The 26703-nt window shown below is 42.9% G+C and overlaps 2 protein-coding genes across 10 annotated transcripts in view; one reads left to right on the top strand and one right to left on the bottom strand.

Annotated features, from left to right (window-relative positions):
* Positions 1-1392, top strand: part of RREB1 (ras responsive element binding protein 1) — a 118460-nt gene extending 117068 nt beyond the window's left edge. For 5 of the 6 annotated variants that reach the window (XM_079299880.1, XM_079299879.1, XM_079299881.1 and 2 more), the window contains one exon: positions 151-1392. In XM_079299880.1, the coding sequence (XP_079156006.1) occupies positions 151-623 (473 nt within the window). In that variant the 3' untranslated portion in view covers positions 624-1392. The remainder of the gene's footprint in view (positions 1-150) is intronic. The other variant, XM_079299884.1, reaches the window with a different exon arrangement.
* A 1376-nt stretch (positions 1393-2768) lies between these two features.
* SSR1 (signal sequence receptor subunit 1) lies at positions 2769-26400 on the bottom strand. Of its 4 annotated transcripts, XM_079299892.1 has the most exons (11): positions 26110-26383; positions 23892-24010; positions 22112-22199; positions 21675-21937; positions 21223-21299; positions 19553-19631; positions 18738-18831; positions 18169-18183; positions 16391-16454; positions 4784-4843; positions 2769-4468 (listed from the first exon to the last, which is right to left on the bottom strand). In XM_079299892.1, the coding sequence occupies exons 1-11, from the start codon at positions 26192-26194 to the stop codon at positions 4444-4446; spliced, it is 969 nt and encodes a 322-aa protein (XP_079156018.1). In that variant the 5' UTR covers positions 26195-26383; the 3' UTR covers positions 2769-4443. The 4 variants fall into 4 exon arrangements, with proteins under 4 accessions (XP_079156018.1, XP_079156019.1, XP_079156020.1 ...); XM_079299893.1 differs by lacking the exon at positions 18169-18183 and having other exon boundaries at positions 26110-26382; XM_079299894.1 differs by lacking the exons at positions 2769-4468; positions 4784-4843 and having other exon boundaries at positions 15424-16454; positions 26110-26400.
* Positions 26401-26703: the final 303 nt, after the last annotated feature.

Below are 26703 nucleotides of genomic sequence, written 5' to 3'. Positions count from 1 at the left end.
AGCTAGTTTGCTAGTACAGAAGCAAAAAATCTGCATAAATGTGACGTTCAATGTAGGTACTGAATTTCCAAAGTGCAAAGTGTTTTGCTTGAAACAAAAGGGAGGCGCGTCTGACCCCACAGCTGACTTTGTGTTGTCATTCTCTTCCAGGCGAGAGACCCTACAAGTGTCAAACCTGCGAACGGACCTTCACTCTGAAGCACAGCCTGGTCCGTCACCAGCGCATCCACCAGAAAGTCAGAAATGCCCGGAACCACGGGAAGGAGAGCGACAAGGAGGAGACGCAGTCGAGGTGCGGAGAAGACAGCGAGAACGAGTCCAGCCACAGCGGCACCAACCCCATCTCCGAGAGCGAGTGCGACTCGGCGGGGGGCGCGGGGAGCCGGAGCGAGCCCCTGGCCGCAGCGGGCACGGACTGCCCCCGCGCGGAGCAGAGCGGCGCCGGCCTCGCCGAGCCCAGCACGAAGCACACGGCGAAGGAGCAGGAGCCGCGGGGCAGCTCCGAGCACGAGAGCCCCTCGGGCTTCATCCAGGACTTGCTGGAGATGCGCAACGCGCCGTCTCCCATGAATCACATCCTGGCCTCTGCGGACAGCGCGCCGCAGCTCTTGGGGGTGGAATGACTTGCTGGGAGGTTGGACCCGTCTCAGCAGGCAAACTGGAGCCAGCAGAGCGAGGTTTCCGGAGTCTGGTCTTGGAAGAGTGACCTTACAGCTATGGGGAGAGTATGGCAGACTGGACGTGGTGCCATATGCCTTTCAGTATAATAATGCAAGAGACTACAGTATATACTGATTTGAGTGCCTTACTACTTTATTAGATCTTTTGGTATTATAGATTTTTTCAAAAATGATTTTAATATTTTAAAGAATTATTTGGAGAGGACCCTTTTTCATTTAAGCATTAATGTTACCTTTTGTATTGGTGTGCGTGAGCTTGTTCTTGTATATCTGTGATAGTCGCTGTGTTTGTTCTCTGAGCTGGAAATGGGGCAGTGGGGTGGGAGGCCCTTGGATACCATAGCCAATAACTGGAAGAAAAATGATGTGAATTTCATATGAAATAGTCAGAGGAGATGCAGAGGAGACATTGATTTATTTTTTTTTCCTCAGTAGATATTCTTGCGTTTGCCACATGGTGGAGCATTAAGCCTGTTCCAGGTCTGAACAACGTGGCAGTTGAAGGTGTTCAAAGTGGTTCAAGCCAAAAGCAGGAAACACAAATTAATTTCAACCTCATGCTTGTTTCCACTTTTCAGCATTAGAAGTGGTCTTCTGAATCCTAGGGGTTTTTTCTGGCCATCACGGACTGAGCGTGTATACAGAGAAGAGTTACATAGCAACGTAACCTATGGAAATTTATGCACCCGCTGTTACATATGTTTGATTTGCTTCAGTATATTATTATTATTATTATTTTATTATTATTTTATAAATCCATCAGTTTGCTTGTCTCTGCAGTCAGCAGAAGCCAATGGGCAATATTTGCCCACGGAGATGCGTAGCGCAGCTTGGATCCCGTCTCGGCGTGTTCTTGACCCATCGCTTTCACCAGCTCCTCCTCCTGTTGTTGCAGCTCTTCTACTGTACTTTACATGAGCCCCTTCCTCCGCCCGGAGCGTCCCACGGAGGCCAGCGAGGTGCTGTCCCCCTGTCCCCATCTGGGGACATCTCCTTCGCAGAGGGGACACGGTGACCTCGCTGCCCTCCCGTTGGCGACAGCCCCGTCACCCACAGAGCAAAGTTACTCCGTCTTCCAGTGGAAAGCAAGAGAGAAGTGCGAGCCTTGCCCTCGTTCTTGCTTCTGTCGTGTTCTAAGAGCAAGAAAATACTACTGGTGATAAAACTACAGATATAAGATGTGTTGAGAAAATAAAGTAAATAAGTTAAAAAAAAATAAGAAAAAAGGAAAAAAAAAAAGAAGTAAATTCTTCCTGAGATTTTGGGGTTGATGCTTGAAGACTTGAGGTGTGTGTCTAAATTTCATATCAGTAATTTAACCCCTTTAATGCTGGCAGCTGGAATTTCTCCGTATGGCTCCTGTTGCCGGCAACAGGTGACACTCCAGCTGCCAGTATTGAAGGGGTTAAACGAAATGTATCCTACTGTAGCTGTGCATTTTTAAGAGTGCCCAGCATTTTTGTTGTTCTTGTCGTTGTTGTCGTTGTTGTTGTTTGTTGATTGTCCTTCAGTCATGACCTCTGGGACAGACAGAGCCATAATAGCATTGCCGGAGCCTCACTGTGCTATTCCACCACTGCAGCCCCAGCCCAGCCCGCACTGTGACCCTCCCTCCTTCCCACCGCAGAATCGCTTTTCCTGCTCTCACCAGACATGGAGGAAGTGGGCCTCGGACCCAGTCTATATTATATAATATATGTATATCTATATATATCTATATATTAAAAAATTCTCGGAAAAATTTCTGGAGACTGAAATCTCACTGTCCAGAATTCAAAGGAAGAGAAACATTCTTGAGTAATGTTCTTGCAAATAGAATAAGAAAAAATGGTTGAGGTATATGTGATTTCTATTTTTTTGTGTTTTGTTTTTTGTTTGTTTTTTTTTTTTTTTTTAATTTTTAAATAGGGATGTTTGAACCAGTTCAGAAACAAAGCTAATGCCAGATATAGATAAACCAATCACAACCAATGATTCGTTTGAAACTCTACCCAGGTGCATTCTACTTAATTAAAACCAGTTCACGCATCCCTTAAATTGTTATTGCTATTATAATTATAATAATAATTATTATTATTATTTTGGGTATTTTTTGGTTTTTGTAATTTTTTTTGTTTGTTTATTTTGGGCTTGTTGTTTTGTTGTTTTGTTTTGGGTTTTTTTTTTGCAACTCTCCACACTAAACTGCGCAATACTGTGGGGGAGAAGCCATTACTAAACTATATGCTGCAGAACAATGTAGCAAGTAATTAATTCCCAGCAGCCTGCCGGGACATCTGCTAGCAATAATCACTATTGATTTAAAGCTTTATTTAGCCTTTATCTATATCCTAGTAGAGTATAAGGTCTTGCCACATTTTATTGACATTTTTATTAGTTGAGTTTGACTGAGAACTGTTGCTGTTGTTGGGGTTTTTTTGTTTCCCTTCTTCCCCCAATATTAAACTGTGAAATTTATAATGTGTTTAAACTATGGGTGAATCTTAGGCTTTAGTTTGCATGTTCAGCTAATTTGTCTCTATACGATTTTCGTTTGAATCTTTTTATTTTTTTCCTCTCTCAGGGCTTTTACAAAAAACAAAAAAAGAAAAACAAAACAAAAAGAAAACAAAAAAAAATCTAAAATTCTTTTGCCTGAGTTGCAATGGACTTAACATGGAGATAATTCAATCACTACATTAAGCACTTGACTGTGAAAGCGCAAAAAAAATAAAGGAAAAAAAAAAAGAGAGAACCTTGTTTGAGGCTGTTGTGAAATAACTTTAGGGGGCTATGTGACAGTCTGATTCCATTTTCAGAATGATTCATCTTCTCTTTCCTCTCTGTGTGTCTCCTTTCTCTCTCTTCTCTCTCCACGAAGGAAGTTTAATCCTAGTGATTTCATCCCATGCAGGAAACAGTAATAAATGTGTAGAATTCATATTTTTCTAAAGGGAACTTAAACTGCTGCTACGAATTGTGTACAAGACTGGTTTATGCCACATGAACAGAGAATCACACATTGTTTTGGTACTTTTATTCCTCTTTTTTTTTTCAGTTGTACAGTACTTCCAAATTCAAAATAAAAAGTAAAACTTGTTCTGTATCAAACCATCTAAGCAATAAAATGTTATATTTAAAAATTACAGGTTATGAAATGGGCGTGGCTCTTCTTGTGGGTTTCTGGTGCCTTGTTCTCAGACTCAGCTCTGCTGGAGGACGACATGCAAGCTGGAGTTTATCTGTGCCAGTGGATCGCTGTTTCTTTTCCTTTGGCTGTTCTGAGTTTGAGCTAGAGATGATTGCAGCAGTCTGAAAACTTGTGTTCATTTTCAGCACCATTTTCTGGTAGCCAGGCCCCTTTGAAACCCTGCTTGTCTCCCGGTGCAGTTCTTCAACACAGCAGGAAACTGCATAGGCAGGGTCAGGATTCTCTTTTTTCATTAATGGCAGACCCATAGTTACATAGATGAGCATCCTCCCATCATGTAGTGTGCCAGTCACTTTTTTAATAAATTAAATAGGTTTCTGCTACCACTGTTTTCTTCTTGCATAAATGTTTATGGCCGCAAACTCTTCAGGATGTATTCAAAAGCCACATGCATATGTCAAAAAAGAGACAAATTCTTTGTTTTAGCTTGTCAGAGCTGCCTTAGCTGCATTTTAAATGCCTTCTTATAAATAAAACCCGTTTCACAGGACAGTGAGCCAAAGAATCATCTGAGTTGTGTATCCAGCTCTGGAGGCCAAGGAATTGCACTGAAGCTGAAGCATCCACATCTTCCTAAGTCCTGCTGCGGTGGTGCTTTCTGGCAGAGAAGTGAACCAGGTTCAGAATGAGAGACAGACTTGGGGGGTGAATTGCTGCTGCTTTCCTCCCTCAAGCTTCCTGCACCTTCCCAATGGAGGTCAAAATTCCTCACAGCACTTGGTCTGCTGAGGACCTTGGTTCCTCACCCCCAGAAAGGGACAGGTTAAAACAGAAGCAGCCAGCTCAGCCCCAAACGGAGGGTATCTGATGAGGTGGGGATCTGAAGGCTCTCTGGGTGAGCTCATGGGGTGGAATCATCGTTTCTGGGGGAGAAAACCTGCATACTATAATTTTCCCTCTCCCACCCACTGACCTGAATCGCCTCTCCTCTCGTGAGACTGATGGGAAGCTCGCATCCAAGTGGCCCAGGGACCTGTCAGGAGGTGTAAAATCAAATGGGATGAGTTTATGTGGCTAGGAAGTGATGGTGACTAATAACTTATGAAACAGATGACTTAGAAAGCCCTTGGTTCTTGGCCATGGAAGGGTATAATTGCTGTGCCCAGCCCTTTCCTCCTTCTACCTCAATTTGACAGTGACTATTGCCCAGTTGGGAATTTCCCTGCTCTTCCTGCCTTGGACAAGGTAACACCCTGCAGGCCAGCTGAACTTCACTTCTTGCTGGCATTTCCCTTTCCATCTTCCTGCCTCCACTCCTTCCCATACTAATACCCATGGCAGCAATAGCTAGATCTGGCCTGAGACCAAGTTAGCAGAGAGCTGGGGAGTGTTTCTCTGGTTTCTCTGTGTGCCTCCTCCACTGTTTCCTTGCCTCATTCCCTAAAGCTTTTTTCCCACCATGGCAAGGGTGAAGCTGAGCTTAATTCCTGACATGGACAGGGAGAGTGGCACAGCCCCTCTGAGGCATTGCTGTGGATCTCTCATTGCTGTGGAGGCCACATGCTCGCCCAGAACATTCAAGGTTGGGGAAGACCCAAGTCCTCTGCCACCACAGGGATGCCTTGGCAGGGAGGACCACCACGAAAGTTGGTTGGTTTTTTGGGTTTTCTTTCTGCAGTGTGGACTGTGAAGCTGTGGGAATGGGCAGGAGATAGTAGGATTGGGTGAAAACGGGCTGTCCCTGGAGGCTGATTGTGGAGCCTGATTGGAGTGTCCTTTGCATTTTTGCTGCTACTGAAATGCAAACAAGAGAAAGGAATAAAGTTACTTGCTTTTCATCATGCAGCTGTCTCAAAGCAGCCAGCATTTGTGAGATGGGAGGGCTGTACACCTACACAGAGATCCTCAGAAAGTGAGTGCAATGAGAAATGATTTGCTGTTGACACTTAACTGTGTTTTGGCCTGTTCTGTTGGAAAAAGCCTTTATCAAACAAAATTAGTCACAATTCAACTAGCAAAGGCAGCAAGGGGCAAAAGTTTCCTTGAAACCTTTCCTTCTTCTCCAGTCTCCAGTTTGGGGAATCATACATGCCATCTTCTTTCAGCATTTCTGTAGTTAAAGTGGGATTGGGAATGCCACTTTTGGAAACCCTGAAGTTTAGGACTACCTGCAAAAGGGAGACTCAAGACCCCAGCACAGAATAATCAGCAATTTCTGTATGTCAAAGAGGCACCATTTTTCATCACCCACTCTGACAATGCAAAAAAAGAAAAGGATGGAGAAATGCATTGGATTGTTCAACTGGAACATCTCTTAAATGCTGGACTGCAGAAAAAGGGACCATACCAGCACTTCCCAAAATCTGAGAACTGGAGTAGCTAGCACCAGGGAGAGAAGTGAGTAAAACCTGTACAAGGCATCAGCATCTTTGGGTGTCGTGGGTCAGCCGAGTCCTCCAGCTGAGGAGGAGCTGCATTAAAGTACTTTCCCCCTTTCATCCCCTTCTTTGGCAGGAATTACAGTGCAGAGGAGAGGCTGCACCACACTGCAACAGCCAAAGAGCAGTGAGGGAGATGCTGGGATTTGGGCTTCAATCTGTTTGGAAATAAAGGAATTGACTTAGATTTTGAAAACCACTTCCATGTCAGGGAGGAGCTGAATGTTCCATGAAAAATGGTCTGAGGTTGGGAAGGGGGAGAAGTGTGTATAAGGAAAGGTCTAACCTCCCAGTGGGATGGCATGATGTGCATGCATATCTGCATCCTAGGTTGGGTGGTGTCTGAGCTGGGGACGTGATGGGTCACCTGGCTGTGTGTGCTTTGCAGATTTGGAAGTACCACAGCACTGCAGTGATCCCTGGAGTCCTGGGTGTGCTCTGGAGTTCTTGGCTTTGACCACCAGCCCCACACTGGAGCTTCCCTCCTTGCTCCATGTCCTCATGTGCACACTCAGGGAACAGGGGAAACAAACATCCAGGAGCATACTGTTGTCCCTATCTGGAAACTGGTGACTGCTGGTAGCTGCAGATTTGCTGGGAGATCAGAGTCTTGGGCAATTAGTGCCATGCTGGATCACAGGATTAGAAAAACTGGAAACAACCCTAAAATGGCAGGAGGTACAGCACAGCTGGGGTTCCTGAGCCCTGCTGAGGATATGTATGGTCACAGTCTGCTCCTCTGGTTTTGAAGTAAGAACATTAAAAGGAACAGTGGTATGTTCATGGAGCCCCTGCCAGAGCCTAGAGCTTCTCCTGCACTCAGCAAATTCAGACCTTGGCCTTTCTCAACACAGCCTCCCTGGTGTCCTTCCTTGTCCCCTCAGCTGAGGATTGTGTTTTTGCAATGCAGTTTCAGGAAATGCATTTTTAGTGATTTAAACTCTTCTCACCATTCCTGAAAGGATGATTTTGCTAAGTAAGCCCAAGGTGTTTCTCCCACAGGATGGGTTGGCGTCAGACACAGATGGTGGGTGTGTGCCCTTGGCCCTATGACAAGTGAGGGACTCACTTGACCAGTGGTGTGCAGGTATTTCTTGGGAACTATTAGAGGTCTGGGGGGAAGGGAAAGGGCAGGGGGAGAATGGCACAGGCAGGAGCACTCTGGGACAGAATTGTTTGGTGTTTTTAGGATTTGTCACCAGCTGCACCACTACAAAAGGTGCAGAAGCTCAAGAGCACCATCCCTGTGGATGCCAGACCTCATCAGTGGCTTCACCTGGGCAGGGAGGCTTATTTAGAGCAAGGGGAGGGGTGAAGGTTGGGCTGAGGGCAAGGGGAAAGTTGTTTGTGAGCAACATCAAGTTCTGTACTGTAAAAAGGTGTTTATGAGGCTGTTTTTCCAGAAGTTCTTGATTTGTTTTTTTTTTAAATAATGAGTCAATTGGGAGAAAAAGGGTGGAGAGGCAGAGGGCAGCTGGCCTGCTCAGAGGCAGTGAAGACACAGACAGCTGGTGAGTTGCTGCACAGAATGGGTGCCCAAAAGATACAGGAGCATCAATCTTGCTGTTGTTGTATGCAAGTGTCACCTCATGTCAGTGACATGTAGGCTGCACACATGTGCCAGTGTTAAAGGGCTGCCTGACAGATGACAAGCCTGACTGAACTCTCTGGGGAGATGTAAACCTCCAGAGTATTGTCAGGTAAGGGGCTCTGATGCCTTCATTTCAAGATGTGTCTGAAATCACCCCACAGAAGTGTGACTAAATGGAGTTGAGAAGCATTGCTGAAGCTTTGCAAAAATTCTAGTACTGCCTCCTTTCATTTCTCAAGACCCCTCTCAGAATTAAAAAAAAAAAAAAATCTTCACAAAAAGGAAGCAGGAGTTTTTCATATATTAATATAAACAGTAATAAGTGGGAAGACTTCTCTGGCTCACCCAACCTCACTGCGTAATGCAGTAGAAAATGTTGTAGCAATCTTCCAACTAGCAGGAACCGAAAATAGCTTTCTCCTTTGCTGTGCTTGTTTATTTCTCCTGTGCCAGATCTGTCTCTTGTTTGGCAGGGAGAGCTGCCAGGAGTGTATGAGGAAACTCTGGAAGATGGGTGTTTGGAATAGGCTGTTGTGAAAGCACTTGAACTTCTCTAGAGCCTTTCAGCAGAGGGTTGTGAAGCAGTTTACCAACATCAGCTAATGGGAGGCTGTAGGTAAGAGAAATGTGCTGGAGAAAAGGCTTTTCATCATGAAGGCCTGATCTGTTTGCACAGTCTCGAAGGCAGAGGTTAATGCAGGGAAGCCCAGCGCCGCTGCCTTGCCCTCGCTCATTTTTAGCCCGTAATCACACGTGGAGCACGGCCTGCTGCCTGGAGAAATGAGCCAAGGTTGGGACAGAATGTCAGCCAGAGGGGCTGGTGCCTCCACACAGGGCCTGACCCAAGCACTGGGGTATGAGGAACAGCAGAAATAAAAGCTCCTGTCAACGTGTGCACACAGGGCCATGGCCCCCTGCCCTCAGACCCGGAGGTGTGTGTGGGGAACAAAAGCCATTGCTGTGTTAGCATTGCCTCCCATCTCCGTTACCTGATTCTGCAGAGAATGACAGCCTGGGTCTGCTGTTTGCAATGAGCAGCATCTCACTTCCAAGGGATCTGCACCCAAAACAATTGTTTGTACTGTATTTAGGGTGGTGGCAATGCTAGCTGTGAGATGCTGACTTGCTTTGACCAATATTCCTCCCAAGATTTTGCAACTCAGGCTTTACTGTATGACCTGTGCTTGGGAAGAGGAAAGTGATGGGCAAAACCTGGCTGTAAACAGAAACTGGTACCTTTGTTAGGTTAAACCTGCTGTTTAGTTTGACCAAAGCACAGCCCTACTCGATGCACAGGGCTGCTAGGGAGGAGGCAGCACATATCCTGCCATGTCCTACTGCATGCACTGCTGCTGAATGGGATCCAGCACTCCAAATCTGCACACTTTGCCAGAAAAGTCCCTTTTTGGTGGCAGGACATTTAACACCATTTAATCTGCTGCCTTCAAGATGCCTGTATGACTGAAGCTTTACAGGCTCCAAGGCTACATGCATCAGGTCCATGATATTCTCCAGCCAGAGAAAAGCCAAGTATCAAGCAGCCTGCATACACACAGCAGTCAGTGAAATCTGCACCACAACACAGTGAGTCTGATCTTTGATCTTGTGTCTACATTACTCTCTGCTAGTATCTTGGAGTTGAGACCACAGAGGCTGCCTAGCAGAGGGAGGGATCTGGAGAAGTGAGCAAGCTGGGCATCCCATGGAAATATATTTTGGAACAGGATGCAGAGCCACATTCTGCCTTTAACGTATTTGGTTATTACTTTTTGTGAATCCACCTCTTTTTGACAGTTTTTAACTTTTCCTTCAGCAGCTGCAAAACACCTGCTTAAAAATCAAGGTGCCTAATTTGAACAATATTAAAAGCAGCTTCTCCACCAGTTCCTTTCAGGCAGTGTTTTACTCAGCTGCATCTGAGGGATGTTTTGCAGTTTGTCAGCAGGTCCTTGGTGGCCTGTACTTATTCCCACTGCAGTGCATCAGTGACATCTGGCTCCATTCAAGTCTATAAATTCAGCAGAATGGGAATGACAGGGTGTTGGTCCCTGGGGATTGCCAGTGAAAGGAAAGGAGCAACCACAAGGAGTGCTGCAGCTCACTAAGGGAACAGTAAATGACACCCTGTGAGATGCTTTGCACAGGAGCAGGAGTTCAGCCTCAGGAGCACCTTGAGGGAATGTCTTGCTCTGCATGAGCACAAAGAAAAACTACTGGGTGATTGCTCTGGCTGCATGACTGTGACTGATACTCATACTTCACCCTTGGTGTGCCTTTAGCTGGGGTGGTGGTAATGGAATGCTGCAGAACTCAATCTGCCAGGCTACTATGATGCTGGAAAGGAGATGGTCCCTGAGTAGTGTATTTTCTAAAATACAAATTAAATTTCTCCCTTTGTTTTTTTTTTTTTTTCCTTTCCTGTGCTGCCTAACAGTAAGATGGGCTTTCTGGTTTCCAACTTGTTTTATACCAGCAACAAGTTAGGATTAGTTGGGAAAAATGTCACTTCCAGCTGTGAGAAGTAATTCCACACTCTATGAATGAACCACTATTACAAACAACCAAGCATTAACCAAGCCTTAAATACTGACCCTAAGGAAAATATGACACACTTCCAAATTAAGTGTTTTAGGGCATTTGAACTTGCTTCTAAATATAACCTGTTATTTTGGTGGCAATGTTTGCCAGAGCATGTTCAACAGTCACCAGATGCTATTTAAATTCCAGCTTTTCTTTTCCAATGGAAACCTGCAACAGGGTATTTTAACTGCCCTCCTTGCTGTGTAGACTGTTGAAGAAAACATTGATTCTTTCTTTCACTCTTGAAAACTTCTAGGTGGAAAACTGCCCAGCTGAGACTGGGATCAAGTCCACTCTCAGGGCAAGGTCCTGGCCCCTGCTTGCTTTTGCAGGGCTGTGGATCCAGGCTCTGCCAAGGGAGTTCCTGCAGTGGTCTGAACAGTCTGGGCTCCTTGATTCAGCTTGCATGGAAAAGCTGAATGGGAACCTATCAGTGTCTGGATGTGATGAAGGTGCACATGGGGTTAACAGATCCAATTTAATTTAACTTCTAAGGAAAACTGGCTGTGGGGCCAAACACCAGGTGGCAGAGCCAGTGTGTCACTATAAGCTCTGCAACACCTTCAGCTGATCCTGTAGGTGGCCACAGCCCTGAACTTTTTTGGAATCATTACCAGACACCAGCATTTACAGCTTCCCACTTATCTATTTTCTAAACAGCACAGAAAAGTTCAGTGCTCAAACTTATTTCAGTGGCCAATATATAGCATAGAATGTTTTAGAAAGGCCAGGCACAGTTGCTCTGACCCCTCCCTTTAGATGCTGCTCTTTGAGTAGGGCTAAAGCTGTCCTTGTGCTTTATCTGTTATGAGAAGCAGCTGTCACAGCCCTGGGAGATCCCTCAGCTGGCAGAGCTGGGAATTGCTGGCTGTAATAATTCCCATCTGGTGAACCTAGTACTGTATTTTATCTCCAGGGTTAATGCTCTTAAGTCACAGATGCTCTCCCACTGCAGCCTCACCTCTATGGAAAATACACGGTGGAGCAGGGCAGGACTGAACCTCCTTACTAGAACACAGACTGTGGACTGCCCTTGAAAATCTGTTTACACCACTGTGAGACCAAGTGCATCAACTCCAAGTGTTCTCTCTGCTCTGTGAAAGAGACAGCTCTCAAGTGACATACTCACTATATGAATTTAAATGGCACAGGGAAAACTCAGTGGTGATTTCCACACTGATGGAAAGGATTGGGAGTGATGAGGAAAAGTAGGTTAAAATAAATTTATAGTCAGGACCATTTATATGAGAGGACAGAAAAGGCAGCCAGACAAGACTTTTAAGACCTCATCTTGGTATCTGTTCTAAGCCAGCTATTGCAATCTATTTTGAACTTTTCAGTGAAAGATGAGGCAGGCTTCAAACTCTAGAGTCAATTTTTTATGTCCTGAGACCTAAAAATACATCAACATGTCTGCTTTTAATTTTTCCCTCTTTTACCCACAGATGTAGCTGACAAACACAGGGGTCCCAGCATCCTTTATTTTTAAGCCTTTTTTTGTCTTGTTTTTGGTTGGCTTTTTTCCCCCCCAACAAGTCTTACCTTCTGTTTGGATGCAGAGCACCTGCTGGAACTGCTATTTTCAGAGTTCCTGCATGGAATGTGAGTTTTTGATAACACAACAGCATGCATTTAAAAAGTGTAAGGATTTGGCCTTGTGCTTCAGCAGTCTTTAAACATCTTAATAGATCCTTTTTACACTGCCTATGGTTTAACAAGAGGTTGTTCTTTCTAGAAATGTATAGCTCACTTTTAATCCACCAGGACTGAGGAATTTACTGAACATTTTCCCAGGGCCCGCCCTTAAAAGAATCCAAATCTAAATTATTAGCCCATTGTACAAAATACTACAGAGAACTTGCTCAGTGTTATTTCCATTCCAATTACACATGTAGAAAGGCAGATTTTTAAGAATGGCAAGTTTTCACACTTTGCATATTTGCTACTACTGATTGCTTATCAAGGAAAAGGTCTTTTTTTGGTGCCATACTCATGCTTTATTAAAAAAAAAAAAAAAAAAGCTACACAATGCTAAGAAAAAAAAAAATCAAGTATATTTTACAAAAAACCTGCAGCTGTTTTCAAGAGATCTGATCTCACTTACAAATGCAAGTCAGCAGGTAAGAAATTAAATGATAATTTAACACTTCAGTTGCAGTACATCACCTGAACTTAATCATCCAAAACAATCAGTCATTCTTAAATTGACTGTTGATTGTAGCTACATAAACAATCATCTGTATCAACTGATTAGAAAAATTCCCTGGGAAAATTTAGAGATAAATGGAAAAATGTCAGCAGAATGTTACTTAGCCCACCTATAAACTTTTGCAGAAACTAAGAGATCCTTCTGGCTTTGCTCTCCTCTGTATGTTAACTGCAACTCCTCTGCATATTTTAGAAATGTCAAAGTGTAAAGCTGCTAAATTCTGGTCAGTGAGGGGATTAAATCAGTAAGTACAGTATGGATCTGTGTGTACAGTTGCCAACCATTTACACTAGTGCTGGGTCTTACCATCTCCATGGAAGTGTATTGTGCAATTCTCAAATAACTTCAAAAAACACTCTTGAAACAGCCCTTATGTCACTCCTGTGAGGTAGGTACTGCCCTTCCTTTGGAGGAGAAAAGAGAACAGACTCTCTACTGCTCAGTACACCAAGCACACTGAAAACCAAGACAACCAGCCTAAGCTTAGCTTAGTATTTGACTTCTCTGGATTCAGAGCTCTCACCTGCAACATTTTGTTTAGCACCATGCATTCTAGGGATAACTAGTAAATGATACTTTTGATTACACCTTTTCCAAGCTAAGGAACACGTTCAGCATAAATGTTTTAGAAAGAGCAGAAGCACTGCCACCTCTAGTCTGTCCCATTCAGCCAACAACTTAATTAATACTTTGCTGCCTCTGTAGTTGTGAGCTCTAAAGCTGATTTTCCTACCCCAAGTGTACAATTGTTAGGTTCTCACAATTTTTTTTTAGTAAGTTAAGGAGCTGTGAGAAAGGAATTCACAGAGCTCCTTCACTCAAAGCCCATAGTTCACTTGCTCTCTAAAACCATTTTAACATGTTTTATTAATTAAGAAACCCTAGCCCACATCTTCTTTCACAGTTGTCACCCTTCTCAGAACTCCCCCCAGAAGCAGTTGTGTGGAAGTTTAGCAAGCTGGCTGAGAACTGGAAAGAATGCTGGATTATACAAATGCTTGTGCTGCCAAATGGAAATGGGTGGCATAGACAGGCAGAATTGCTGCTGTCTCATCTTTAAGTAGCAAATCTACAAACTACTCAGCTGATAATAATAATAATAATGATACCCAGCAACATACCTGTGACACTTAGCTACTCCTGTTTAAAAACTGAGTAGAAAATTCAAGTACCAAAATAAAAGTTTCTAACCAATAGGATAAAGCAACAACTATACACCCCCAATTTAAGAAAACTGAGTGTAATAGACTGGCTTATTCACTAGAAATAACACTAGAGATGCCAAAGTTCAGTTACCACTGCATGCTGGAATGTTACTGCTAAATTTCAACTACAGAAACTGAATGTAAAACAAGTAATTTTAAAATGTTATGACATTCAAATGAGCAGCAGTGGTCTACTGGCCCCATGTCTTATGAATTGCTTCTGGCTAAGAAAGTCACTATGAACCATCTACAGTGAATACCAAGCTGTATTATCAAAAGACAGCCTTTGGTACACCTGGACTTTTCCACTGCTGGCTCCAGTGCAAGCTGCCTTCTCTCTTCTTTCATGCTTAGAACTTAAGTATTTGGAAGCCAGTCACTGAGTGCAGAGAAGAGAGTTCAGTCTTCAGACATTTACTTCTTATTTATACAAATAAAACAAGGATCCTGCAAATCAACAGCCTGTTCTGATACTTTGTCTTTTTTCCTGGCATAGCACTGTATCACCACCACCCCCTCAAAGAGTAACTTTAAATCTTGGGAAGAATTAAGAGTATACAGTTCAAGAGAATCTATTACAAGAAGGTGAAAAAACCCTTCTTCCATGCCAGTTAGAGACAAAATCCAAGAGAGGGAATTTCCAAGTTCAGTGCAGCAAATGCTGCAATCTCTATAGAGCTTTAGCATAGGAAGCACTGAATCCATAAACATTCTACTGAATCAATGCAAGCTGGAATACAAGACTGCAACTCTGCCACAGAACCAGTCAGATTACATCACTAAAGGCAAATAAAGCTGTTCCACACAATTTGAGTGGAGATACCCCTTATAAGGGCAGCATTCAACTGTTTCCTAAATCATCTGAATGACAAGCAACCTTAAATGCAAAAACCATTCTGCCTGGACTAGCTGTATTTTCAGGAAGTTGAACAAATAATTTCTTCCATAGCAGTATGAGTCAAGAACCTCTTCATAGTTCACTTTGGCCAAGTGTGTAACAAAATAGTGCCAGCACAGGTAGCTTCAGAGCCTAGCTGCTTCAAACATACTGTGGCAGGATTTGGAAGGATCACTCAGCATTCATTGGCTCAGATTCAGTTGCTGCAGACAAAGTGTGGAACTAAAAGGGAATTTTCACTGGTGGAGATCAAAGAAGGGAGGAAAAAGAAGATAGAGGCCTCAAATCTATGCCTCTTCCTGAACTCAACAAGCTTTCAGACAAAGAAAGAGAGGCATTGAGATGCAAACAGTTCAAGCCTCATCCAAGCAAACTGATGTTCTGCATATTGGCTCCTTTCCCTGTCAGTTAATTCCTGAACACAGTGGATGTGGATCAATACCTCAGTACCTGGTAATCATGAAAGCCACAGAAGGAAATTTTGTTTTGATTTTGCATACAGCTTTTCTACTTGAAAAACTTGACTACTTGACTACTGAACCAACATGCAGCTAGTGAAGAATAGGTATCTGTGTTACTAGTTAAGAAAGACAAAGTGAAAAAAAACTCAGACTAATGTACTGACCAGTGTAAAAATGTCTCAGATTTGAAAACTGTAAAGGGTGAATTAAATAATTTGCCAATAAACAGAATTATTTGAAGCCAACTGTTTTTCAAATTCAGTTTCAAGTGTGTACAGCAAATCCTTGTAAAGCTTTAAAAAAATAAATTGGCATTTTGATACATGACATTCTAGTTTTTAGGAGAGAGAACCAAGAATTCACTGAAAAGTTGTTCTGGCTTATTCAACAGCTTCTTGAGTAAACATTGCAGAACTACCACTATAATCTGAATACCTAAGATGCTGGCACGATTCAATAACTAACCATTTAACAAACTGGGTATAAAAAAGAAATTTATGTAGTAATACCAATTCAGCACACAAATTCCATGCTTCACAAGTTCTGCTGCTGTGCAAGAGTCTAACATCTATGCAGCTAAATTCAGATTTTTAGGTCACTGCATGCCCAGATCAAAACAGCAGCAAAACATCTACCACTACAAGCAGCTATACCCAATTGTGCCTTTAGAATGAAAACTATGCAGAAGTTGAGATGATCAGTGCTTGGCCACTGAGACAGGACCACACACACCAACTTCAGTGTGCGCACCTTGCAAAGAGCAACGTTACTTACTGAAAAAGAACAATGCATTCAGGTTCTGATACAGATATGATACAATCGAGACAGATTAAAGTCACCAGACATTCAGATTAGGGAGAGGAGAAAAAATCCTTCAATGACAATATACAGATGACAAGCCAGCATTACAAAGAGCTCTAAAGGCACATTTCAGGTAACATGTTTCTGTTAAGACCAACCGCTTACACACGCAGGCACAAATCTTAATGGCTACCTCCCCGACCCCCAACAATTAAAAAAAAAAATTAAAAGAGAAGTGCATTTTCAGTAATATTAACACCATTCAGTTAATCTGTTCAGTCCAAATGTTTAGCAGTATTTTCCTTATGGTGATATGGGTTCTCTGCACTACTCCAATCCAAAAAAACCAAACAGGCAGAATTAGTAAAGGTTCAACTGTTGCACTAGTTAACATTACTCATCAGAGCCCACTGGTCTCTTCTGTGCCCTCTTGTAGGGCAACCTCCTTGGTGAAGCTTTATCTAGATTAAAGAAAATGAAAAAAAAGAGATAAATACATGCTCATGTAACAATTACAACTGATGCAACTTTCTCCTCCCAAACGCAACACAAGCTGCCCTTCTAGTGCAATGCATCACCACAGAGAAGCCAGTTCCAACAACTTAAAGCTTTTTAACTACCAGCACCCTAAATATAACATTACAAAAAACACTTTTCCATTCTGTAACATGCAACAACAGCATAGGGTCTGTTCTATTTGTCAGTTACTAATAAGCAAAAAAAAAACCAAACCCAAAAAAATCCTATGTGAAACCGCAGGCTCTGCTGCTTAGAAAATCTTTATGTTCAGTAATTACACTTTCAGAAAGCTAAATTAATTATTTTGATGACACTGCCTTGAGTTTACATGCCTGAAAAATATAAGATTGATTCTTTACACAGCTATGTCTTGCATGTAGTATTTCCACATTCATACAACTAATAGCAGAAGAAAAGTATCTTTGTTGTGGAAAACTGCACTTTTCCCAGAAGCATTCACATTTGACTGGATGATCTTTAAGGCCCCTTCCAAACCAAACCATTCTGGGGTTCTATGACTATTGCAGAGAAGCTTCCACACTGTGCATGAAGTGTTGAAGTGATTGCTAAGTGCATCTGGTGACTGATTTTCTTAAACAGAGCAACCTCCAATAACCTCCCTGCTTGGAGTGTGCAAACACAAGGAGCAGCCATCATGCCCTTACAGGCCAGACAACAATAAAAAAGTCAAAAATATCTGAGATCTTGAAGGTCATGCATTTTTAAGAATTCTAGCATAGGGTTCTAAATGAAACTAACCTGGAGCCAAGAAAACCACAATTAAGAACAACTCATTCATCAGTTTTTCCTAAACTACAATTATTAAGATATGAATACCTAAAGGGACCAAACATTACCAGAATCTGAACCCTTTAAAGTCAGCTTGCTCTTCAGCAAAAAGTAGGATTTAGGCCTTCAGTTTTTCTCGCTAGATTGAGGCTTTTCAAATTCCCATGTCTGGATTTTATACTATTCTTGTGTCTCACAGAAGACAGTGTACAAGAAAGCTTTTATCTTCTTAAGTAAAGCACTAGTTTTTATAATCCTGCTGTGTAAGTACTCTTAGAAAGGGTAAAGGAATTAAAGTGCAAAGTCATCAATTCCTGGCACAACTTTCATATCTCAGCTAAGGCCTCTAGGCTTCAGCACCAAATAAAGCTCAGAATACCTTATTTGCTCAAAACAGCAGTCTTTCCCAAGCAAGGGTAGCTCCTGCAAAGGGTTTTCAAACTCTTTGCATCTCCTGTAGGATGCACTCCATTGAGGTTTTCTCACCTCACACCAGTGACTGCTACTGATGACAGGAGTTTATCAGCCTGAGACACCAAGGTAAGTGGGGAAGGCAAGATACGCTGCCTTTTAGAAAAAGAATTTTGGGAATTCTGAGAGAAGACAACAACACTTCAGCAATATTCTACTGAAAAAATGTTTCTAAAATATATCCACACAGAAATATACCCACAACATACATAAAAACATAAATTTAGAAGTATATAAAATGCATGTCATTGCATGCATCTGCTCTGCATCTTCCACTGCTCATGCTACATCACCAATCACAGCATGCAGGAAGCTGTACTTCAACCCATGCCTAATTTTTACATGGACAACACATTAAGCACTTTTCACTCTGCAGCTCACAAGAGTCTGCCTCACCTCTTCTACTCTGCACTGAAGCCATGGGAAAGCAAAAGAGAAGAAAGAGTAAGAGAAGTTAGAAATACCCACAGTCTAAAAAAATCAGATATTGGACTTAGTGTTGGCATTCCAGGTATCAAGTAGAACTTTCAGATTTGTGAAGCACATCAATACCAAGTATTAATGTGGCTGCAGTTAAAACACACTTCTAATGCTTATTTAAGCCTTTGGTCTATAGGTAAACTTTCAAACAACTTACAGAAACTCTGAGATGACAACTACTTTCTCCTATTTAAACCACCTTTGCAATCCAGGTTTTGGGTAGAGATCTTACACCGTTGAAAAATATTCTACAGAACAAATTGCAACAGTCACCAATAGTCAGTATTTTATCAACCAATGAAGTTAGTTTAACAAGGAATAGGCTGCTAAGTAATAATCTAATCCTTAAACACAATGCTTGAGACAATTGGTTATTCCCTAGAAGATATATGCTGTTCTAAGAAATTGGTATCAGCTACTTTGTTACAATTAACTGGTAAAGTTAAGTTTGTTATGGTCTAATTTGTGAAAGGCAGACTACTTACTTATTTGATTTAAAGTTTCTTGGGGAATCCAGCTCATATCAACATCGTTCTGATTTGATGTTCCCATCTCTACTTTCTGCACCGGTCTTTTCCTCTGAAAATTCAAAAGAGAAGGAAGATTTTTCTTTTAATTAAGACTTGGATAGCACAAGAGTTAGAAATTTATAAAATTATAAAATTTATAATTCACATTTAGTGAATTACAACTATTTCACTAAGGTATGAACTTAGGGCTAGTGAGTGTACAGAGCTGTCTTTCCCATTAGCAATTTATTCCCCAAAGCTTTGTATTACCACTTCTAACACCCTACACATAAAGGCACCAAGATTTCATGCACACCTGGGCAAATTCATTATACCTTCTGCTGATGATTAGTCAAACCTTGTGATGACAATGTTCATTTTACTTTCTCAGATTAGCACAACATTCTCACACGTGACCTGACCTTGCAAAATAATCAACATTGTGGCAAAGCTTTGCTAAGAACTAAATAAAGGACTGACAGCTGTTTTCCCCTGAAATCTGACCTTATTAAACTAATAGGCAGAGAGCATGGGGAAAATCTACCCAGTAAGCACTCAATCAGTAGACACAGACATTCAGTGATTAGAGGGCATTCCAATCCAAGCACTTTAGTGTGGAGCCAATGGGCAGGAGCTCTGCAATCAGCAAGCTCTAGTTTCCCCAGTACTTCTAAGGTTCTAAAAGAAATCTTCTACCTTTGCCATCACATGCCAGAAGCAATCACTGAATTGCTTTTTTTACATCAGAAAGGTTTTGTATTAACAAGTATACAGACAAGCATGTTACCCACCTTCCTAGACTCTAGTAACTGATGTAGGCCAACAATGACCAGCAGACCAAGTCCAGCAAGGAACATGTACATGAAAATCCTTTAAATAAAAAACAGTTTAAGAAACAATGCATTAACTAAAAATGTCAAGTTTTGAAGACAGTTTATGAAGAGGCATAGAAATTAAGCCTAACTTTGGCTTTGACTTTGTCCTAAACTTGGACACATCCACTGAATCTTTCCCAAAAGCTTCTGTAGGGGGCAAGTGGGGAAAGTACCAAAGGCATCTGAAACTCAAGTTCTATCCTGTAATTATTCTGACTTGATTTAACTGTAATCATAAATTTAATTCTGAACAACAGAACATTTGAAAAATGCTGTATAAATTAGAAAAATGGTATCATTAATAAATATTGATATTTACTAACTTCAAGGAGTCTTTGCACAATCAGAGTATCAAGATATTGGGTCACAGGCAATATTTAGGTCTGTAACAGCTTTAATCACTTACAAAATCCTTTAAATTCTCTTAAGTCTCTTAAAGTCAATTTTCTTAATCTGTGCATGCTGGCTTGTTTTGAAGAATTTTATCTGAAATGTCTGTTGATACTTCAGATCACAGAAGAGGTAAACTTAAGTTACAGCTTGAATTGATTTGGAGATTAAGGAAATTTATAGGTAAAGAACTTATCCCAAGATGAACATCTGAACTCTCATTTATGATAAAGAAAATTATGGAGTTCAACTAAAGAAGATACTTAATTTAAATACCCGTTATAGGGCAATTATCTGTTCACAGGGCATTCACAAACTGATTCTAGTATTTGAATTGTTTTGAGAGCTCCTTTTTCAGAATATCACACATTTTCACGTGACCAACTGTTCTTTCATCTATACCACCGTATTTGAGAAATACAAATAAATGCAACAGCTATTTCTTCTGGATGATCTTTTTTAAAAGTAGCTTGCTCAACAGGCAATTTCTACCTGTGGCAGGACAATTCATACACTCAGCATTGCCTACAAGTATTTCTGAAGATCAACTTTAACACACAGCTTCACTCAAAATTCCATTCCAGTGCTGCAACATTTAAAAATATTTTAGAACAGCACATGCTTGAAAGATATTCAGTGTGTCAGATCTACCTAAGTCTCTGATTAAAATCACTCCTCAAAGATACCTACTATGGACAAACTCATTCTTTGCTGCAGTTTGGTACTCCAAATACATCTTCTAATTTATGCAATCTTAAGACTACACTGCAGTGTTCCAGAAGAAAGCTATTCCAGTCCTGACAGCAGGACTCATAACCTGATGCTATGGACTCTCTGCAGCTTTCAACTCCTAGGAAAAACCACAGTAGCATAATAGAAGTTGAACAGCTTTGAATTGCTACGTAGCTGTATAACTATAACATCAGGTCCTATTCCAGGCTTAGGCCCTCTGAGCTAAAGCACATATGTAAACTTCTCACTGACACAATACCAGTCCTGAAGATCCCCCACTAATAAGAGATCTTAATTTTGGGAAAAGTTCAGTTTTTTAGTCTGTCAAATGCTGCTATATTACAAACAAAACATAGCAGACATAACATTCAATAAAATAACAATACAAGAACTATTTTCACTGGCACCACCAATAACCTCTTCTACCAGTACCCCAATCAAACTTAGATCTCCAGTCTCCTTACGTTTCTCCATCCAGCCCATCTTCTTTTTCAATAATTGTAACAGTTTGATTGAAGACAGCATCTTGAAAAACGTTGCTCTAGAACAAAGTTTGCACATAACATTTTGTTAATATGTAGAAGAAATTAATTTAAAATGTTTACCTCTCCCTATGTTCTTGGAGAAATTCTGGAAAACAGTAACTCCTGCACAAGACTTTCTTAAGGTTCTAAGTTGCATTAGTTTCACTCAACACAAAAGCACAAATGTTTTGTTGCCCACTACAGTTCTAAGGCACTCCAGCTTCCACTGCCAAGTGCACGTAGGCAGACACTCACTGTGCCTGTGTACTTAGTGATTTGCTTCAATGCTCTAGAGGGATTCACTTTCTGGAGAGGTACTTGACCAAGCAGTTCCTTCCTGACACCTGCAGATGAACTAGAAAGATTCAAATGAACGAGAGCATCAGGCTTACATTTGCATCTCTGTAGTTGAGATTGATAACCAGACCGAAAGGACGCCCACCCATCGGCTCAGCAGGGATGAAGGAGTACTCAAAGGTGGCTTGTCTCTGGGGTGGAACTACTGTGTTCAGAGAGAGAGCTGTGAAGTTCTGGATGTAAAACTGGTAGTCTTGAGGGTACCGGAAAGAAGCATCGAGAGACTCGACAATGAAATCCTCTGTTCCCTTGTTGGTGAAGCCCACCAGAAACTTTACGATGTTGTTCGCCGGAAAGTCTGCAACACAAAAAAAATTCAACTATTACAAACCTCATGCACCACACACAATCAATTCTAAACAAAGAGCATCTGAAACAGACTCTGTGGTTTTAGAGCTTCACTGTTTTAGGCAAACATTGATGCAGTCTAAGCAACAGTAAAGGAAATGGCAGATTATCAGAGGATTCTTACCTTCACCTTTCACAAATAAGATGGTTGTATCAGCACTAGGTGAGGCTTTAGGTTCTCCTGACAAGTCTTCTTCCTCTTTTTCTTCTGTCTAAGACAAGAGACTTTTTTGAAAAATCCTATAATGAACAGTGAAGCAAAAACCATGCTTGGTTCATGAGAATCCCATGTGTCAAAGAATGCAACAGTGGCAAGTATTTGTACCAAATTCTGCTCTTGCAGGATTAGCACATAGTCCCCTCTCCCTCTAGATTTGATGAGCATCCCTTTCAGCATTTATCCTTCTACTTGTTATATCTGACACAGTGACTAATCTGAACTACATTTAGCTCTATTGAAGGGTTTGGAATCAAAAAGCATCAGTAAGGCTTCTGTTTGGGGGTGGAATGGAAAGAAGAGTCTAAATGTTAAGTGTTCACATCTAAGCTATTTCTAGTTAGAAAACAATCATTTCCAAAATAAAGACCGTCATAAAACAAATGAGTTACTTTCACTACAGGGAGTGTTTATGGCAGCTTTCTATTCAGTTTTAATTATTAAAGTGTTATGTATGCCTGGAAATGGTTAGGCTACTGGAACTACACAAGTCCATGGACTCACTCGTTCAAGTTCACCTTGTGATGATTCATTTTTTAATTTGACAAATGCAAGCATTAAAGGCTTATTTTCCACTTGGGGATCATAGGATCATCACTGCCCCCACCAAACAAAAACAAGGCTATTGAACAGTCTCAACTAATTGCTGGCAAGTCAGTTGGATCATTTGATTTTGGTGTTTAAACAGCCTCCTGAAGCAGTGGATCCTACTGGATCAGTCATACCCATACCATGAACTAGGGAACCAGAGCTGAGCATGGAGCATCTCAATTCCAAGACACTGTGAAAAACCCTATCTTTTACTTCGGTGACAAATAAAAGAAAATGCCTAAGAAGCACCATGTTTTGTACCTGAGTAATAGACTATTTATTAAAAGGAAATTACATCCAAAAGGTTATTTAATAATACTCTGTCAGTACTGACATAGTGTATCTTCTACAACATAGCAAAGCTGGCCAACCATAAGCTCACTGCCTTAACAACAGCAGTAAAATCTCACAGAATCATAGATTACCAAATCTGCATTTTTATCACATGAGTCTTCTCCTACTAATGTGCCAAACTTCCTTAATGTACATCAGAGATTTGATAAAATTTTGCACCACTCTAAGCACACTAAGTGTCTAGCAAGCATAACACTCAACTGCTATAAGCAGATCACAAAACTATGTAAAACATTTCATTTTTCTGTTTGTGATTTTTTAGGAATTTTTTGAATATTAAGTTAGCTGTGTTTTTTTAACAAGGGATTCAGAATTCATTCTGAGCTTAACTAAGAACCAAGACTCTGTTGTCCCTTGGAAATTGATATTAAAGATGCCAGAATGAAGTAGTTCTATGCCCCAATGCTCTTTTCAGTTTACTGAGGTGCAGCTCAGAAAAGGACTACAGAGGGCTCCTAGGAAAACGTCATTCTCTCACTTGGTGGGATTTGATTTTTTTTTTTTTTTGTGGCTTGCAGTTTAATAGCCAGAAATCTTATTGCCCCCACATGGTTTTTCAACTGGTAATTCAGAAAGAAAAGACAAATCCTTCTGACACTTCAAACTGAACACAAGCTTAATCAGATACAAGGAAATAGCTACCTGAAAAAAACAATGCAAGTAAACTCTATTATTTAAGTTTCCAGCTTCAAACACTTCTGGTCTAATTCATACTTCTGAAGCAACATTCAAGTACAATTACCAAGTCTGTTGGCTCATCTTCTTCAACTTCAGCTTCATCATCTTCATCTTCAACTATAGTATCTTCCACAGTTTCCTCATCTTCTGTAGCATCTTGAGCTGCAACTAATAAACCTGAGCCTACAAAACAAAATGCAAATACAAGAAAGTCTTTTAAATGTCTAGTTAATCAACAGAAAACTGATGTTTAAGTACAATTCTCAAACTTATGTTTGAGAAACTTCTTAAAAACCTGTCCAATACAGTGTTTTGAAGGCTCAGTTGCAAAAACCTCCCATTCAAATGATGTCTGTGTTGATCTTTCAGCCTTATTCCTTTGTAAAAACTTTCACATACTCATTTATCTGCCACTGAGTTCAAAACAAAAAATTTACACCTGGATGACAAAAAGTCCAGCATTCACACAGCAATGCCTAAATTTGCAGAAGGCAACCAATTTACCTTAACAGTTGCTGTTCAATCTTTGAACACTTTAACATATGCAAATAATTCAATTTTAAAATCACAAAAGTGAAAATAAGACATTGCCAGAAAATTAATTTAGCAAGTACTGTTTCTTCCAAGACTAGCAAGTCTAACAAGTTACTAGCACCCTGATAACAGAACACTTTGAAAGGTACCTAAATAGTTACTTTTTTTACTTAGTTCCATTCAAGTTTTGAAACCTAAAGAATGCCTTTTTTGCCGTGATCTCCTCAGTATCATGTATAGCCATATATCCAACAGAACCACAACATCAGTCAGAAAAGAAACGTGACCTAGAGCAGAGCTCTAAGACAATCTGATAGTCCATTGCCTCTTTGCCTTCGTGGAGCCAAGCCTCAAACATTCAAACACTGGGCAAATGTGATTAATAAAAATATTGGCCACGGGACAAGGTTCTGTCTGTTTGCAGTTCAGAGCACATGCAAGCAAGGCTGAGATCTAAGACACGTGCACAAAACTACAGGTTTGGGGTTTTTTAAATAAATGTAACATTTCCTGAATATGCGAGAGTAGAAATTACTGGGTGACTGATTTACATAGGCCTGAAAAGAGAGCTAGCTGCTATAAATACAAAATTTAAAAGAAGTATTTAAAAATTTTCATGAGAAATAGGAGTCCTTGAGCAGGACGAGTATATCCACGGATTTAAGAATTGCCACTCAGTGCTAGAAAGAACAAACACAACCTCTCCTCTCAAGTGCCTTTAGTGGGCACACTCAAAGACTTTCCTGTTCGGTCGAGCAAGTATGTGCAATACTTGACCTCAGCCTTAACTAGCGTGATTTTATTACACGTTTTAAACTCGCGTGTAAAAAATTTAACTTCTACAAAAATCCTTACAAATAAAGGTGGGGGGGGAGGGGTGTGTCTTAAATTAAGAATGAAGAATGATGGGCCGCAGGCACCCTTTGCCAGCTGCTGCCCAGCAGACCCCCAGACCCCGGCGGTCTCTCCGAGGGGCTGATGATGTGGCAATAGCGGGAAGGGAGAGCTCCGGGAAGGGAGAGCTCCGGGAAGGGAGAGCTCCGGGAAGGGAGAGCTCCGGGAAGGGAGAGCTCCGGGAAGGGAGAGCTCCGGAAGGAGAGCTCCGGGAAGGGAGAGCTCCGGGAAGGGACCGGCGCACGGCGCTGGCTGCAGCCCGCTGCGGGAGCTGGGCGAGGAGCTTTCCCCACCTCTCCAAACTTAGCAGAAGGGAGCAATTTCCAGATCGTGAATCAGATAACGCCGCAGCGTAAACAGAGATTAGCGCTCCTCGGTGTCGCCAAGGACACTCGGGGGGTGGCGGCAGACGAGGTGGGAAGGCAGGGTGGCAGCCAGCGCATCTGTTAGGGAATGAGGGAACCAGCACGGGAGAGCGGCGAGAAGGACAAACCCGCTGCCACCCCCTCCGGCGGGGCTCTCCCGGGCCGCTGTCACAGCTGGGCCCAGCGCGGTGCCCGACACCGCGGCGGCCGCGCCAGGAGGGGCCGGAGCGCGGGCCTGCCCCGCCAGCCGCCCTCGGCCGGGGCCCCGCGGGCTCCGTGCCGGGCGCCGGAGCCCCGGTGGCGGCGGCCACGTGCGCGGGCGGCCGGGGCGATGAATGAGCGCCGCCGCCGCCTCTCGGCAGAGCTTCCGCAGGCCCGGCGGGAGCGGCTCCCCCTCCTCGCTGCGCCACGGAGATCCCCCCACACACCCACCCACACACCCACCAGCCCGCTCCCGCCAGCGACGGCCGCCCGCCAGCCCGCCCTCACCTGGGCCGCCGCGGGCGCCCCCGAGCAGCAGCGCGGCGGGGAAGACGAGCAGGGCGAGCAGCAGCAGGCGCGACAGGCGGCTCATGGCGATGATGACGGTGGCGGTGGCGACAGCCGCGGCGACCCGAGCCCTCCCGCACACCCTGTCCCGGCGCTGGCTGCCGCGGCGGGATGTCTAAATGGCGGCGAGCGCTGGGGCTGGAGCGGCAGCTGGAGCCGCCTCCCCCCGCTGCTCCATCCGGGGCCGCGCCCGCCCCGCTCCGCCCCCGCGGACGTGGCTCGGCCGGGCAGGAGGCGCGGCGGCCACGTCAGCGCCCGGCGGGGCGGCGCTTCCTGCGCTCCCGGCCCCGCTCCCGCGCCGGGCAGTGCCCGCTGTACCGGGTCCCGCTCCCGGGAAGTGCCCGCTGTACCGGGTCCCGCTCCGGACAGCGCTCGCTGTACCGGGTCCCGCTCCTGGGAAGTGCTCGCTGTACCGGGTCCCGCTCCGCGCAGCGCCGGCGGCCTTTGGGCTGCGCTCGACGCCCGTCGGGCGCCCCTTGTGCAGCGCCAGGGGTTGGACTTCCACGGCCCTCGTGGCGTTGCAGAATGTGGAAT

This window comes from Erithacus rubecula (genome assembly GCF_903797595.1).
Source record: "Erithacus rubecula genome assembly, chromosome: 3".
Classification (NCBI taxonomy): domain Eukaryota; kingdom Metazoa; phylum Chordata; class Aves; order Passeriformes; family Muscicapidae; genus Erithacus; species Erithacus rubecula.
This window is presented reverse-complemented; position numbering and strand designations above follow the sequence as displayed.